Source organism: Sceloporus occidentalis, unplaced genomic scaffold (genome assembly GCF_023333645.1).
Source record: "Sceloporus occidentalis isolate IW3139 unplaced genomic scaffold, rSceOcc1.0.p SCAF_138, whole genome shotgun sequence".
Classification (NCBI taxonomy): Eukaryota; Metazoa; Chordata; class Lepidosauria; order Squamata; family Phrynosomatidae; genus Sceloporus; species Sceloporus occidentalis.
In genome coordinates, this window is record NW_028317118.1 from 2,077,501 (window position 1) to 2,089,668 (window position 12,168).

Genomic DNA, 12,168 nt, shown 5'->3' on the forward strand with positions numbered 1-12,168 from the left:
ACTAGGGAAATAAAAACCTTCAAACATACCCTCACATGTTATAAAACCCCACGCTGGATATTAAACACCCCAAATCCTACCCCCTTTCTTTATACCTCTATTTCATACATCATAAATTCTCAGGTTTCACCGTGTGTGGGGTTCACCCTCTCTCTCTCCAAAGAGGGTTTTTATTCTGTCCAGCTGCTAGGTTTTGACTTGCACAGTCGGCTCGATCCCTTCACTTTTTAGCCTGGGAGTTTGTGCTCCCCTGGCTATTTTCTGTTCCAATTCTGCAACTGCTGTAATGCTTTCAAGGGCAAGGACCGTCGCTCAGCTGCTTTGCATGCACAAAAATTTGGGGCTGAACCCCAGGCAAGTCCACTTAGTAGGATCCGCCAATGAAGTGGTAAATTTTTTCAATGTAACCGCTCATTGTGACAGTCTAAAGGGGAATCTGAAAATGTTGATAGCTAATAGGGCATCACTGCCTACCAAGTCAACCCAAAATATGCATAACAAACATAAACCAGAACAGAAGAGGGGCTAGTCAGTGACTGAAAAAAGAGTGCCCCTGAAGCCAAACCACTGAGCCAGCATGCGCACCGAAAGGAAATGAGGAATGTGTCTCCATTAACTACTGCCACTGGGGGGTGCGAAGAAGACTGATTAAATGGCTGGATATGAGTGAGTATCTCCAGGCAAAGAGTTTGGTCTCCCAGCATGACATCCTGCAGCTGGCAAACAATGCCTTATGGACAGGAACATCGCACAGGAACATCGCACTGATAAGAAAAATCATCTTAGGGCAGGGCTCAACTTTCCTCTCTTCCCCCCCCCCCCCAGTAAAAATATGGCCACCTTTCCTCCCATCTCAGCGTGGCTATGTTGAGTCATTCTTTTGTACTTCACTTGTGCATTGGCAAAACGGTGCAAAGTCTTCCAGCAAGACTTCCAAATGTGCAAGCTGGATGAAAGTGGCAGGCAAACATACTCTTAGCCCCAGACCACATAAAAGACTCTCCACGACAATGCTGCATTTGGGAGAAGGGGTCTCTTTGCTGCTTCTCTGTTTAACAAAAGAGCTCCGATTCTGGGGGAAAGCTTCCTGCTGCCTGGTCTCAGCTAGGCTTTGATATCACAGAAGCCTGAAATTCTAGACTTTCCCGAAATCACTCTCTGTTTCAGCCCCCGCTCCTGAATCTGGAATTTCTGCAGAGTATGTTGGTAGCTGTCTCTCTTAAGGTCCTGCTGCTGGCCCAGAGGAGGACACTGGTTATTTTGTCTTCCTTTTTCTTCTTGCTGTTTCAAGTACAAGGATCCCCAACTCTTCTCCTGAAAAGTCTGGGGAGGCTCAGGACAGACAACCTCTGACATCCCACAATCTATTTTTCAAGGAGTACTTTCTCATCTTACCCAGCTACTCCTTCTTTGAGGGATAGAGGCTGAGGGCCTTCAACACCTCCCTTTTTACATTTTGTAAAATACACTCTTTCCTCCTCTTTTCTCTTATAGCAATCCCTGAACCTCAGGTTGCTTAGCCACAACCTGCCACCTCTTCCAGTCTGAAGCCAAGACTACCCATCTACCCAACAGTTATTCTGTTTTAATCCCCCAAAGTAAAATTAACAATTCTAGCTTCTGCATCAAAATCATTGCAGAGAGGCGCAACGTTGTGCTCAAATGGCTTAGCAAAAAGGTTGCAGCCGACTTTTGAGAAACCTAGGCCTGCATTCAACAGATATTAAGAATCCATGGGCTGCTTGGAAGGACTCCGCTGGACAACTACATAAGGATGCGATGGAAGCAGCGCAAAATAAGACTTTTCCCCTGCTCTCCCTGCCACATAATAGGCATCATTATCTGCTCTTAACATGTGTTCAGGCAGCTTCCCAGTGAGTCTTGTGCCATTTGCACTCTAGCCATCATTTGGCTTGCTTCATTGCTCACAGTTCTCTGGAATGCCAGGGCACTCAACAAACACTACAGTGCTGGAGAGGGCACATGTTAAATTAGAACAATCATGTCAAAAGATCTGTGTGCCTCACAATTAACGAGTCAGACTAAGGATTCAATAGGTTCATGCACATTAATCCAACAGACAATCTCTTGGTACATTCAGAAATCCATCAGATTCCATCCATCTCTGAGATGAACTGTCCAATGCTGCAGGGGAAAATGGGTGCCTTGAGTCCAAACCTTGCCAGGAAATGATCTGACTATGACTTATTTGGAACCCCCTCCCCAAATCTTTAGACTATTTGTTTCAAATCCTGGGTCAATGCCTAAATCAACAACCTTTCTGGGTTGTCAGGATGAAAACGGAGAGAGGCAAACTGTACGCACTGTGTTGGGCTCCTTAGAGGAAAGGTGGGTTACAAATGTCATAAACATATTACATTAAGCGAGTATGATTTTTGATTGTTCTCTAAAGAAGCATTTTCCTGACGCTGGAACAAAGAGGACTTTTTAATCTGGGCCACATTTTTAAGAAATGCAATGATGCTTTGTGAACTGCATTAAGATTTGTGGGCCATCTTTTGCAACCATGGTTCTCATGACAGGCAACAATAACAAATATTATTGTGCAAAACATAGAGAATTAAAATTTGTGGGTGTGAATATTTTTATTGCTAGGACTCACACGCCTGTGTCCCCTGCCCCTCTCAGACTATTTCTGTGTCCCACTTGTACATTTACCACTGGTTGAAAATCACTGGGTTAACTGAGAATCCAAAGGCTACATGGCCACAATAATAGGTTTTCAGATGTGTCATGTATATATTCTTTATACATAAAGTGATGGATGGATGGACCTTTCGGTTGTCAGTGTCTTTCTCTTTCCTTTTTGTGTTTGTAAAATAGGTAAGCATTACCTGCTGTGGAAGGGCTCAGCCACCTACTAGTCCAAGCAGACCTAACATGTGCTAAGTGGCTGTGGAATGAAGTGATCTTTCCTCTGAGATCAGCCATGACTGTGTTTTGAATCTAATTTTGGAATCTGTCTGGAGAAGCAAGCAACTGGCTCATTTCTCAAACACAAGGCAGTTCAGGAGCATGCCAAGAGGTGGGGGCACACTCTGTACAGTTGCATTCAGTCTCCAGCAGCTTGCAGCCTTCTGCAAACGAGAAAAAAAATGGTAAGGGTTTATCCATATGATATCTGCCTGCTTTAGCTCCACTGGCACATTCTGACCATTTTGCTCCTTTGTGAACCCGGACCAGGGTGAGATCTCTTTTAGAGGTGCCTGTGGGCTGCATTCTGGAGAAATTTCTAATATATTTGGAATTATTTGAGTCCGAGTTGTGCTTTGAGTACTGTAAATGAATTCTGAAATCATTTTTCGCAGGCCCTTCGGAAAATGGAGAGAAAGCTATGCTGAGCCTTGCAGTTATAACTAAACATCACAAGATAATAGCCATACGGTAGTTAATGAACATCTCCTCCTCGAAGTGCTGAGTATAAACATCTTTTATTGTCGGCATGCTTGCTGCTCTGAGACCAGATACTATGAGGAGCCATACTTTGTCCCCAGCTGCTCTGCTTCATTAAGATATTGCTGGTGAACATATGTACAGACCATAAAGCAGGTGTGGGATGACAATAGATTAAGATCGACTGGTAGGTCCCTTGCAGAAGGTTGGCAGGGGTTCTTGACTCCTTATTGTTTAACAATATATGCAGCAAACATGCAACCAAAGGTTGCAGTGTGACCTGAGACTGTTCATACCTCTAGCCACTCCATTCCATTTCTTCTCTCACTGAGTTTCTCTCCCAAAGAGCCAGTCAGCATTCTGTGTTTGCTTTCCATTCGACTGTTTCTTCCACCCCTCGCGATTTTGTCCCTTCCATTTAAATGGTACTTTGTACTTCTGCAGACACTGGGATTTCCCATACCTGTACATTCCCAGTATGGATGGTGCAGATTTGGCTATATAAGTGGTGACAGTCACAGACTGAACACTAGAAATAGAAGGTATGATAAAGCTGTAAGCCTGTAACCATTTACCTGTCAGAAAACCTGGCTGAGCTTGAGAGCTCTTACTTCTCAGAAGACATGTACAATGTTGTAAAAAGACTCCCCCACCCCATCAAAATTAAGCTGTTGACACAAAGGATACCAGGGACTTAATCCCACTACCTTTTAAACCAGATTGCAAATCGGTTTGAAACCAGTTTAAATGACCATGGTTCACACTGGAACTGAATTGCTGAAGCCACATGCTAGACCCATTTAACCCACGTCTTTTTGACACTGATTTTCCCCGCGTCTTTTTGGATAAATCGATCCAGCGCAAGCGTGAACCAGATGCGGATCGGAATCAATTTCAATTTGCCCTTTGGCTGACTGGAGCGGGTCCATTTTGAATCGATTCATTCATCAATGTGAAGTGCAAGTGGGCTATTTTGATTTATTTTGCAGCAAGAAAATGCAATCGGGGCAAACGTAGTGTGAACCACGCTCCACTGCCGAACCGGTCCATCGATTTGGATCGCAAAGCGATTTATTTGTAAGTGGGACTGTGGCCCAGGAGATTTGGTATGAAAGAATTGTGAACTTGGTTCTTGTACAGAAAACAAATATCTGAGTAGAGCTACAAAGGAGATACCTTTCCCCTTCAATTCTAACTGTATGACATCCCCTCTGAGCTACAACAGTATTTTGAACCCAGCTCTGGATGGCGGATCTTGGGACTGTGATGAAAACAAAGAGTAGATCAAGACTTAATCATGCTTAAGGATAGACTGGCTGGAATCAACAGAGCTGAAATCAGTTGGTCCAAGTATAACTGGGTCCACATCTAACCAAAATAGATTCCATGAGCGTAATCTGCCCACCTTTGCCATAATGGAAATTTGGTACCCAGGACACTAATCCTCTTCAGACTGGAAAGAAAGATCAGAGCTTGATGATCATGTGCGGAAAGTGAGACCAGAAGAGGCTAAAATAGAGAGGGCTAGGTTGGAACAGCAGAAAAAATACTGAATATCAATAATAAGAAAAGTGAAGCAGATAGGAAGAGGAGTCATGATCTCAGGAGGATTTGTAAAAAGAAGAGCCAGAAAGCTCTAGAGTAGTGGTTCTCAACCTTTCTAATGCCGCAACCCTTTATTACAGTTCCTCATGTTGTGGTGGACCCCAATCACAAAATTATTTTCTGAGCGGTGTCTCAGTTCCTAAGACCCTTGGAAATATGTGGGCCTGAACAGACAGGCCAAAATAAAGCTGCTTTGGTCACTTTGGTGGTGTGCTGTTTAAATGACACACGCATCTTAAGAGGCCAGAAGCTGCGCCAAAGCCGTGCTCCACTCCTTAGGACTGGAGCGTGGCTTTGGCACAGCTTCTGGCCTCTTAGGATGCATGCATCATTTAAACAGCACACCACCAAAGTGACCAAAGCAGCTTTATTTTGGCCTGTCTGTTCAGGCCCATGTGTTTTCCGATGGTCTTAGGTGACCCCTATGAGGTGACCCTCAGGTTGAGAATCGCTGCTCTCGAAAATTTTGTTAAGAGTAATACAGTTGCTGGGAGGAGGACCAGGTGAGTTGTGTCGGAAAAGAATGTCAAAGGGGGTGACACAATGTTAGCTCAGATGGGAAATGTCAGAAATCTGTCTCACCGTTTGCCACAATCAATTCCTTTTTTGCCCAGGCTGCCTGGGTTTTTCCCCCTCCCTGGATCGATCTACTCTCTCTGCGCAAAGGAAGAACCTTGCATTGGTAACGTGCCATGCCAAAACCTTGTTAAACACACATATGTATTGTGTGTTTGTATTGCAAAAAACATGGGACTCTCCAACAGTTTCCCATATGGCTGTCAGTGATGATTTGCTGTCAATTGCTTTGCTCCAAGAGGAGCATTCTGCCTGCCACCACCTGCCTCTTTCTTGTGGGGTTGGGATGTGTGTGTTTGTGTGTCTCTCTGTGTGTAGGGGAACATAAGGCAAGCAATGTTTGTTTGGGGGAGGGGGTTGCACCAAAATCTCATCAATTCACCCACCCCATTGTTTGTGTGTGTGTATGTGTGTATATATATATATCTTTGTAGGGTTTGGGGGCTCTGCGGCCATGTTCTAGGAGAGTCTGTTTTTGAGGTTTTGCCAGCATCTGTGGCTGGCATCTCCAGAGAATGCTGGCATGGAAGAGAGTTGGGAAAGTCGAAGGCTTTCATGGCTGGCATTCATAGTTTTTTGTGGGTTTTTCGGGCTCTGTGGCCATGTTCTTGAAGAGTTTCTTCCTGCCTTTTCACCAACATCTGTAGCTGGCATCTTCAGAGAATGATGGCATGGAAGACAGTTGGGTGTATGTGTGTGTGTGTATATATATATATATATATATATATATCTACTGTGTGACTCCAGGTTGAGAGGGTCTTGGCCTTGCCATTCAGCAACAGAACAGTATACAGATTAACATGGAAATTGCTTCCTCTCAACCAATATATATACATACATACATACATATATATATATATATGCCCCACTCTCTTCCATGCCAGCATTCTCTGAAGATGCCAGCCACAGATGCTGGCGAAATGTCAGGAAGAAACTCTTCTAGGACATGGCCACAGAGACTGAAAAACCCACCCAAAGAACCCATATCAGGAATAAACCCTTCTAGAACAAGGCCCCAAGCCCCCCCCCCCCCATATCAGGAATAAACCATCCCAGACCCAGGCCTCAGGGCCCCCCAAAAGCCCCAAACAGAATGTGGTCCAACGCACCACGCCGAAATATTCCAATTGGAGAGCGCTTTAACTGCGGGGAATTCTGGGAAGTGTAGTTTGGCGAGGCATTTCGCCTTCTCCGTCACAGAGAGAGAGAGAGAGAGCTCTGAGGCCTCAATGAACTCCAACTCCCAGCATGCTTGAGCATTGAGCCAGGGCAGTCCCGAAGCTACGTTTCTCTCGTGGGTTTGCCGGGAACTGTGTGTCAGAGCAAGGCCTCAGTCAGAGCCCCAGTTTGAGTGCCTCGCTTCATCCCTTCAGGCCTCTTGCTGCTGCTGCTGCTCCCACGTGACGCGAGGCGGACCAATAGCGGGCGGCGTGGGCGGGGCTTCGGGCGGGCGCCATCGCTGTCAAGCCTAGCGGCGAGGCGGGCGAAAGGCAGGGCTGCGGGGAGGGAGGGAGGAGGAGGAGGAGGAGGAGGGGGCGGCGAAGGCAAGGACCGAACGCGGAATGCGGAGGGAGGCCGTTGCTTCCGCCCGCCCCTCGCGAGCCCCTCAGGCGACGACGGCGACGGCGAGGGCGAGGGCCGCTTCTGCCCGGAGCCCAACCGCCTCCCTTTCGGAAGAAGGAGAAGAAGAAGCCGAAGAAGCAGGGCTTGAGCCCCGGCCTCGCCCGCCTTTTCTGTGGCGGACTCGGACTGACTGGCCGCCGCCCTCCGCCTCAGACATGCCCCGCCGAGGAGGACCATGACGGCGGCGGCGGCGGCGGCGGCGAACGGGGCGAGCCTGGAGGACTGTCACTCCAACCTCTTCTCCTTGGTGAGCCACCCAGGGGCCTTGGGGGCTGCCTCCCGGCTCTTCTAGTTCGCCTCCGAGTCCCAACTTCTCTTCCCCTGCCCAGGCGAAGCCAGGACCGTCCCAAAGCCGCCTTGAGGCGGCCCTGGCTCAGGGCTTTGGAGTTTGCTGGGGCTCCCACAGAACTCCAGCTCCCAGGATGCCCTGGCGTTGAGGCCCTGGGCTGTTCAAAGGGGGTGCCTTGGGACATAGCCCTGTTAGTCTCTGGGAGCAGCCTCTTTGAGACTCGGTGGAAGGAAGAACTGGGCAGCAGGAGCTCCCCTAGACTTGGGGCTACTTCCTCAGGTGCATTTGGATGCAGTGAGAAGAATGGATCTTGTAGACCCTTTGAGACCCACTGGAAGAAAGAACTGGGCAGCAGGGGCTTTCCCAGGCTTCAGTCTCCTTCCTCCAAATGCACTGGGATATTCCCATAAGCAGAATGCTCTAGACAGCTCTTGCAGCCCCCTTTGAGCCTGGCTGCAAGGAAGAAGTTGGCAGCAGCAGCAGCAGCTGCGTTTGGTGGAGCAGACGCCAGGCACAGACCCATCTCTCTCTGCCATTGGGATGTGAGAAGGGCAATCCAGATGGCAGATCCTTTGTTGTGGAGGACCCGGAGCAGCCAGCTTCCAGGAGCCCTTGGCCCCCTTTGGCCCCCTCTCTCTCAGGCTCAGGGCGGGACGCAGGGCATATCCTGTTATGTCCAGTGTGGCACAACCATGGCAGAGTCTGCCTTGTATTATGGCCGGTGTGTTCTGGAGTATACGCTGGATTGTGGCTGGTATATTACAGAGCATGCCAGTGCATTATGGAGTACACTCTTTATTATGTCCAGTGTATTGCAGACTATGCGATGGATTATGCCCAGTGTATTCCGGAGTAGACACTGGATTATGTGAGGGGTATTATGGAATACACACTGGGCTACGTTCAGGTTATTAGGGAGCCTACACTGTATTGTGTCCAGTGTATTGCAGAGTATACACTTGTCATGTCCAGTGTATTGTGATTACAGACATAATAATTACAGAGTATACACTGCATTATGTCCGGTGTATTACAGAGTCCAGTATATTGCAGAGTACATGCTGTATTATGTCCGTTGTATTACACAGTATATGCTGTATTATGTCTGATGTATTATGCTCAGTGTATTATGAGCTATACACTGTATTATGTCTAGTGTATTGTGGAGTATACACTGTATTATGTCTGGTATATTACAGAGTATACGCTGTATTATGTCCAGTGTATTACAGAGTATACACTCTATGATATCCAGCGTCTTGTGTAGTATACACTTTATGATGTCCAGTGTATTGTGGAGTATACACTGTATTATGTTCAGTGTATTATAATTATGGACATAATAATTATGGAGTGTACACTATATTATGTCCAGTTTATTAGGGAGCGTACACTGCATTGTGTCCAGTGTATAATGAAGTATGTGCCGTATTTATATCCAGTGTATTATAGGGTATACACTGTGTTCTGTTCAGTGTATTACAGGTTATACACGGTATTATGTGCCCTGTATTATGTCCGTGTATTATGGTTATGGACATAATAATTATGGAGTATTATGTCCACTGCATCCAGGATGGCTTCTTTAGGTCCCCAGCTGGGTCCAAATGGGCACCAAAAAAGGCCATGGCTAACTCTTGGGGTGAGCCCTCCTCCCTTTTCTTGGTCTACAGAGATCAGAGGTTGGGAAAAACACCCCAGTGAGCTTAGCATCCATCCCCTCCCTCAAAAATAGGTGGTATTTTGCCCATGGAAGCTCTGTGAAGCAAACTTTTCTATGGAAATATTAATTCCCCCCCCCCCCCCTGCAATGTTTGATATTGACTTCCATCCTTCGAGGGAGAGCTAAATAGATGCTGCCCCAGATTATCTCTGAGTTGAATGTTGGCAGCCCTCCCTCAGCAAAGCCTTGGAGGAGTCTCCTGATCCCTCCTTGCATAGCTGTCCCTGCGAAGAAGAAGAAGAAGAAGAATCCACGCTGAACCTTTGAGAAAATGAAAGCCTGTGACTCACATCCTGGTTTGATCATTTTCTTCCCCCTCCTGTATGATTTTCATCCCCTCGATGAAGAAGCCAGTGGAGCTTTGAAAGCTGGCGTTGTGTATTTTATGCATGTTGGTTGGCCCCATAAATGGGGTTCTAATTTGTGGATTTGGGATGCCCTTGTACTTTGCTAGAGGGCCAACACTGCTAGAAGTTTCCAAGATCCCTTGGTTGGCTGCTGTCCCATGAGAGAGTGGATTCCCCAGGAATGCCTCTTCTCTCCCTCCCCCTTGCCAGCTCCTTGTCCTGTGCCTTTTCTTCAGACTTTCAGGGCAGGGGGGTCACTTGGATGGGCCAGGCCTTACATGCCTACATCCCTCATTCTAGGGGAGAGACCATCCAGGTTGCCCCTTGGGCACCAGCAAAGCCCCAGCTGCTTGCAAAGGAGCCAGGCTTGATTCTGGGGTAAGCAAGCCTCGTGAAAGGGAGGGCTGAGCCAGTGTCTGGCCTGCCACAGGGAGCAACTTGCTCAGCCCTTTTCTGAGGCTTGACCCCCTTCTCCTTTCCTTCACCCCCCTTCCCCCCTCCCGATCCCTACCTCTCTGGCCTACTGAGAGATTGTGCCCTATAGGGACTCACACAGGTGGAGCTGCCACTTTGCTGCCACCCCCAGCCACCATCTCTGCTTTCTCTTGCCAGAAAAAGAGGGTGATAAAAAGAAAGCAAACCCCAGCACTGCAGTCTCCCTTGCTATCTCAACTTGGAGCTCTGTTGATTTTTCTCCCTTCACAGACTGATCATGTACCCTGAGCAGGATTTACATGTGGCACACAATGGGGTAACTGTGGCAAGCAGCTCCCTTTGCCATGGCAGCTAAGGCAGCCTTGTGCCTCCCATCGTGGGCAGAGTATGTGTGTGAGGAGGTGTGGAACAAGACACCCCCCCTTTCCAGCTTTGGTATGAATTTCAGAAGCAGCAGCACCAAACTCCCCCCCCCCCTTTCATCTTAGGCTGGCAGTTGACAACTTCCATTCTTAGCTTTTTGTGGGTTTTTGGGGCTCTGTGGCCATGTTCTGGGAGAGTTTATTCCTGACATTTCACCAGCATCTGTGGCTGGCATCTTCAGAGAATGCTGGCATGGAAGTGAGTGGGGTATATATAATGGATCACTGATTAAATGGTCCCCCGGAGGCCTTGCCATTCAACACCAGACCAACACATAGATTAACATGTAAACCACTTCTTCTCAACCAAAGGTCACACGATATATATACCCCACTCACTTCCATGCCAGCGTTCTCTGAAGATGCCAGCTGCAGGTTCTGGCGAAACACCAGGAATAAACTCCTCCAGAATATGGCCCCAGAGCCTGAAAAACCCCACCAACAAACTATGGATGCTGGCCATGAAAGCTTTTGATGCGCAACTTTCATTCTGTACTTGGATTGCATGCCGCGCTTTGAATGGCGCTCTGTGGGTCAGCTATTCAGACTTACAGCTACCTAGGGATCTTTTCAAAGAAGGTCAACTGAACTTGAGGAAGACCAACAATGATTTTCTGACTAGATCCTCCATGCTTTCACTTTTCTCCTTCTCTGGCAGGCAGGCTGGGGTTGAAGCTTTGCCTTGTCAACCTCCTGTCGAGCGGGTTTATTTAGAGCATTGTTTTGTTTAGATCTGAAATGAAAAGGAATAGCGCAGGTTACACAAGTTCCAACCCAGTGTTGAGGAATTGGAGCCTCCAGAGCACTTGATTCTTTGTGGGGTAGGTTTGGTAAAGGAGTGACTTTTAATGCTGCTGGATCAAAATGAAAATGCACCCCTGCGTGATGCGTCCCAGCAACAGCGCCACAGACTGTTCCCCTTTGAATAAGAAAGTGGGATGGGGAGAATTAGAACAAAAGGCCTAGAGAGACATTGTGAGGGTCCCATGTTGCGTTTGGGTTTAGAAGGGGGTTGTGGAACTGAAGGTAGAAAGCTCCTCTAGAGAGAGAATTCAAAGCTGTAGTCTGTAGAATCAGTACGTTGAGAGATCTTGTAGCACCTCTGAGAGTCTTTTTGTTGAAATTTGTCCTCTCGCTAATTTCCCTACTTTTCTTTATCATTGCTGGGCTGCAGGTACAGCTCCTGATGCCTTGGTTAGACCGTGCTTTCCATTTGAAAAGTGATTGTGGTCACACACAGACTAATAGAAATGGAATGAATTTGGTCAGGACCTGAAGGATCAGCACTTAACTTCAGACTGGTAGATGTGTGTGCGTGTGCCAGGGTGCTTTTGGTATGAAGCCTGACTTACTAGCTTTTAAAACGGTTAATGATTTAATATAAAGCAGGCCAATTTATTTTAAAAAATGTTCTTGCTCCCAACTGCAGTGTTCCATGTTAGACTGAAACAGGATTTATGCTTAAACACAGTTCTGCAATGACCCATAGTTACAGAAAAGGCAGTTCATGGGATTGTTACAGTATTAAATATTTTGCACTTTTCTCTCTGTCTTTCTATTCATTCCAAGGCTCCTGCTTAAATTTCCAAAGTTTGCCGGCGCCACCCAAAAAGTTGCATGTGGGATTGCTGTGCATATATGCTGGAGGTGTTCGTTTTCTAATAAATGTTCAAATTGGAATAGCTTTCCAGAAACCTCTCTTTGAAGAAAACTCAGTGAGGGCTAATAAATGCT

At 47.1% G+C, this 12,168-nt stretch overlaps 1 protein-coding gene across 4 annotated transcripts in view; it reads left to right on the forward strand.

Annotated features, from left to right (window-relative positions):
* The first annotated feature begins 7,142 nt into the window (after window positions 1-7,142).
* The window catches only part of LOC149281173 (mediator of RNA polymerase II transcription subunit 13-like), a 97,907-nt gene continuing 92,881 nt past the window's right edge, over window positions 7,143-12,168 (forward strand). For all 4 annotated transcript variants that reach the window (XR_016278072.1, XM_089499707.1, XM_089499709.1 and 1 more), the window contains exon 1: window positions 7,143-7,465. Coding sequence is in view for 3 of the 4 variants with exons in the window: in XM_089499707.1 (XP_089355833.1) it covers window positions 7,394-7,465 (72 nt within the window). In the remaining variant the exon portion in view is untranslated. The remainder of the gene's footprint in view (window positions 7,466-12,168) is intronic.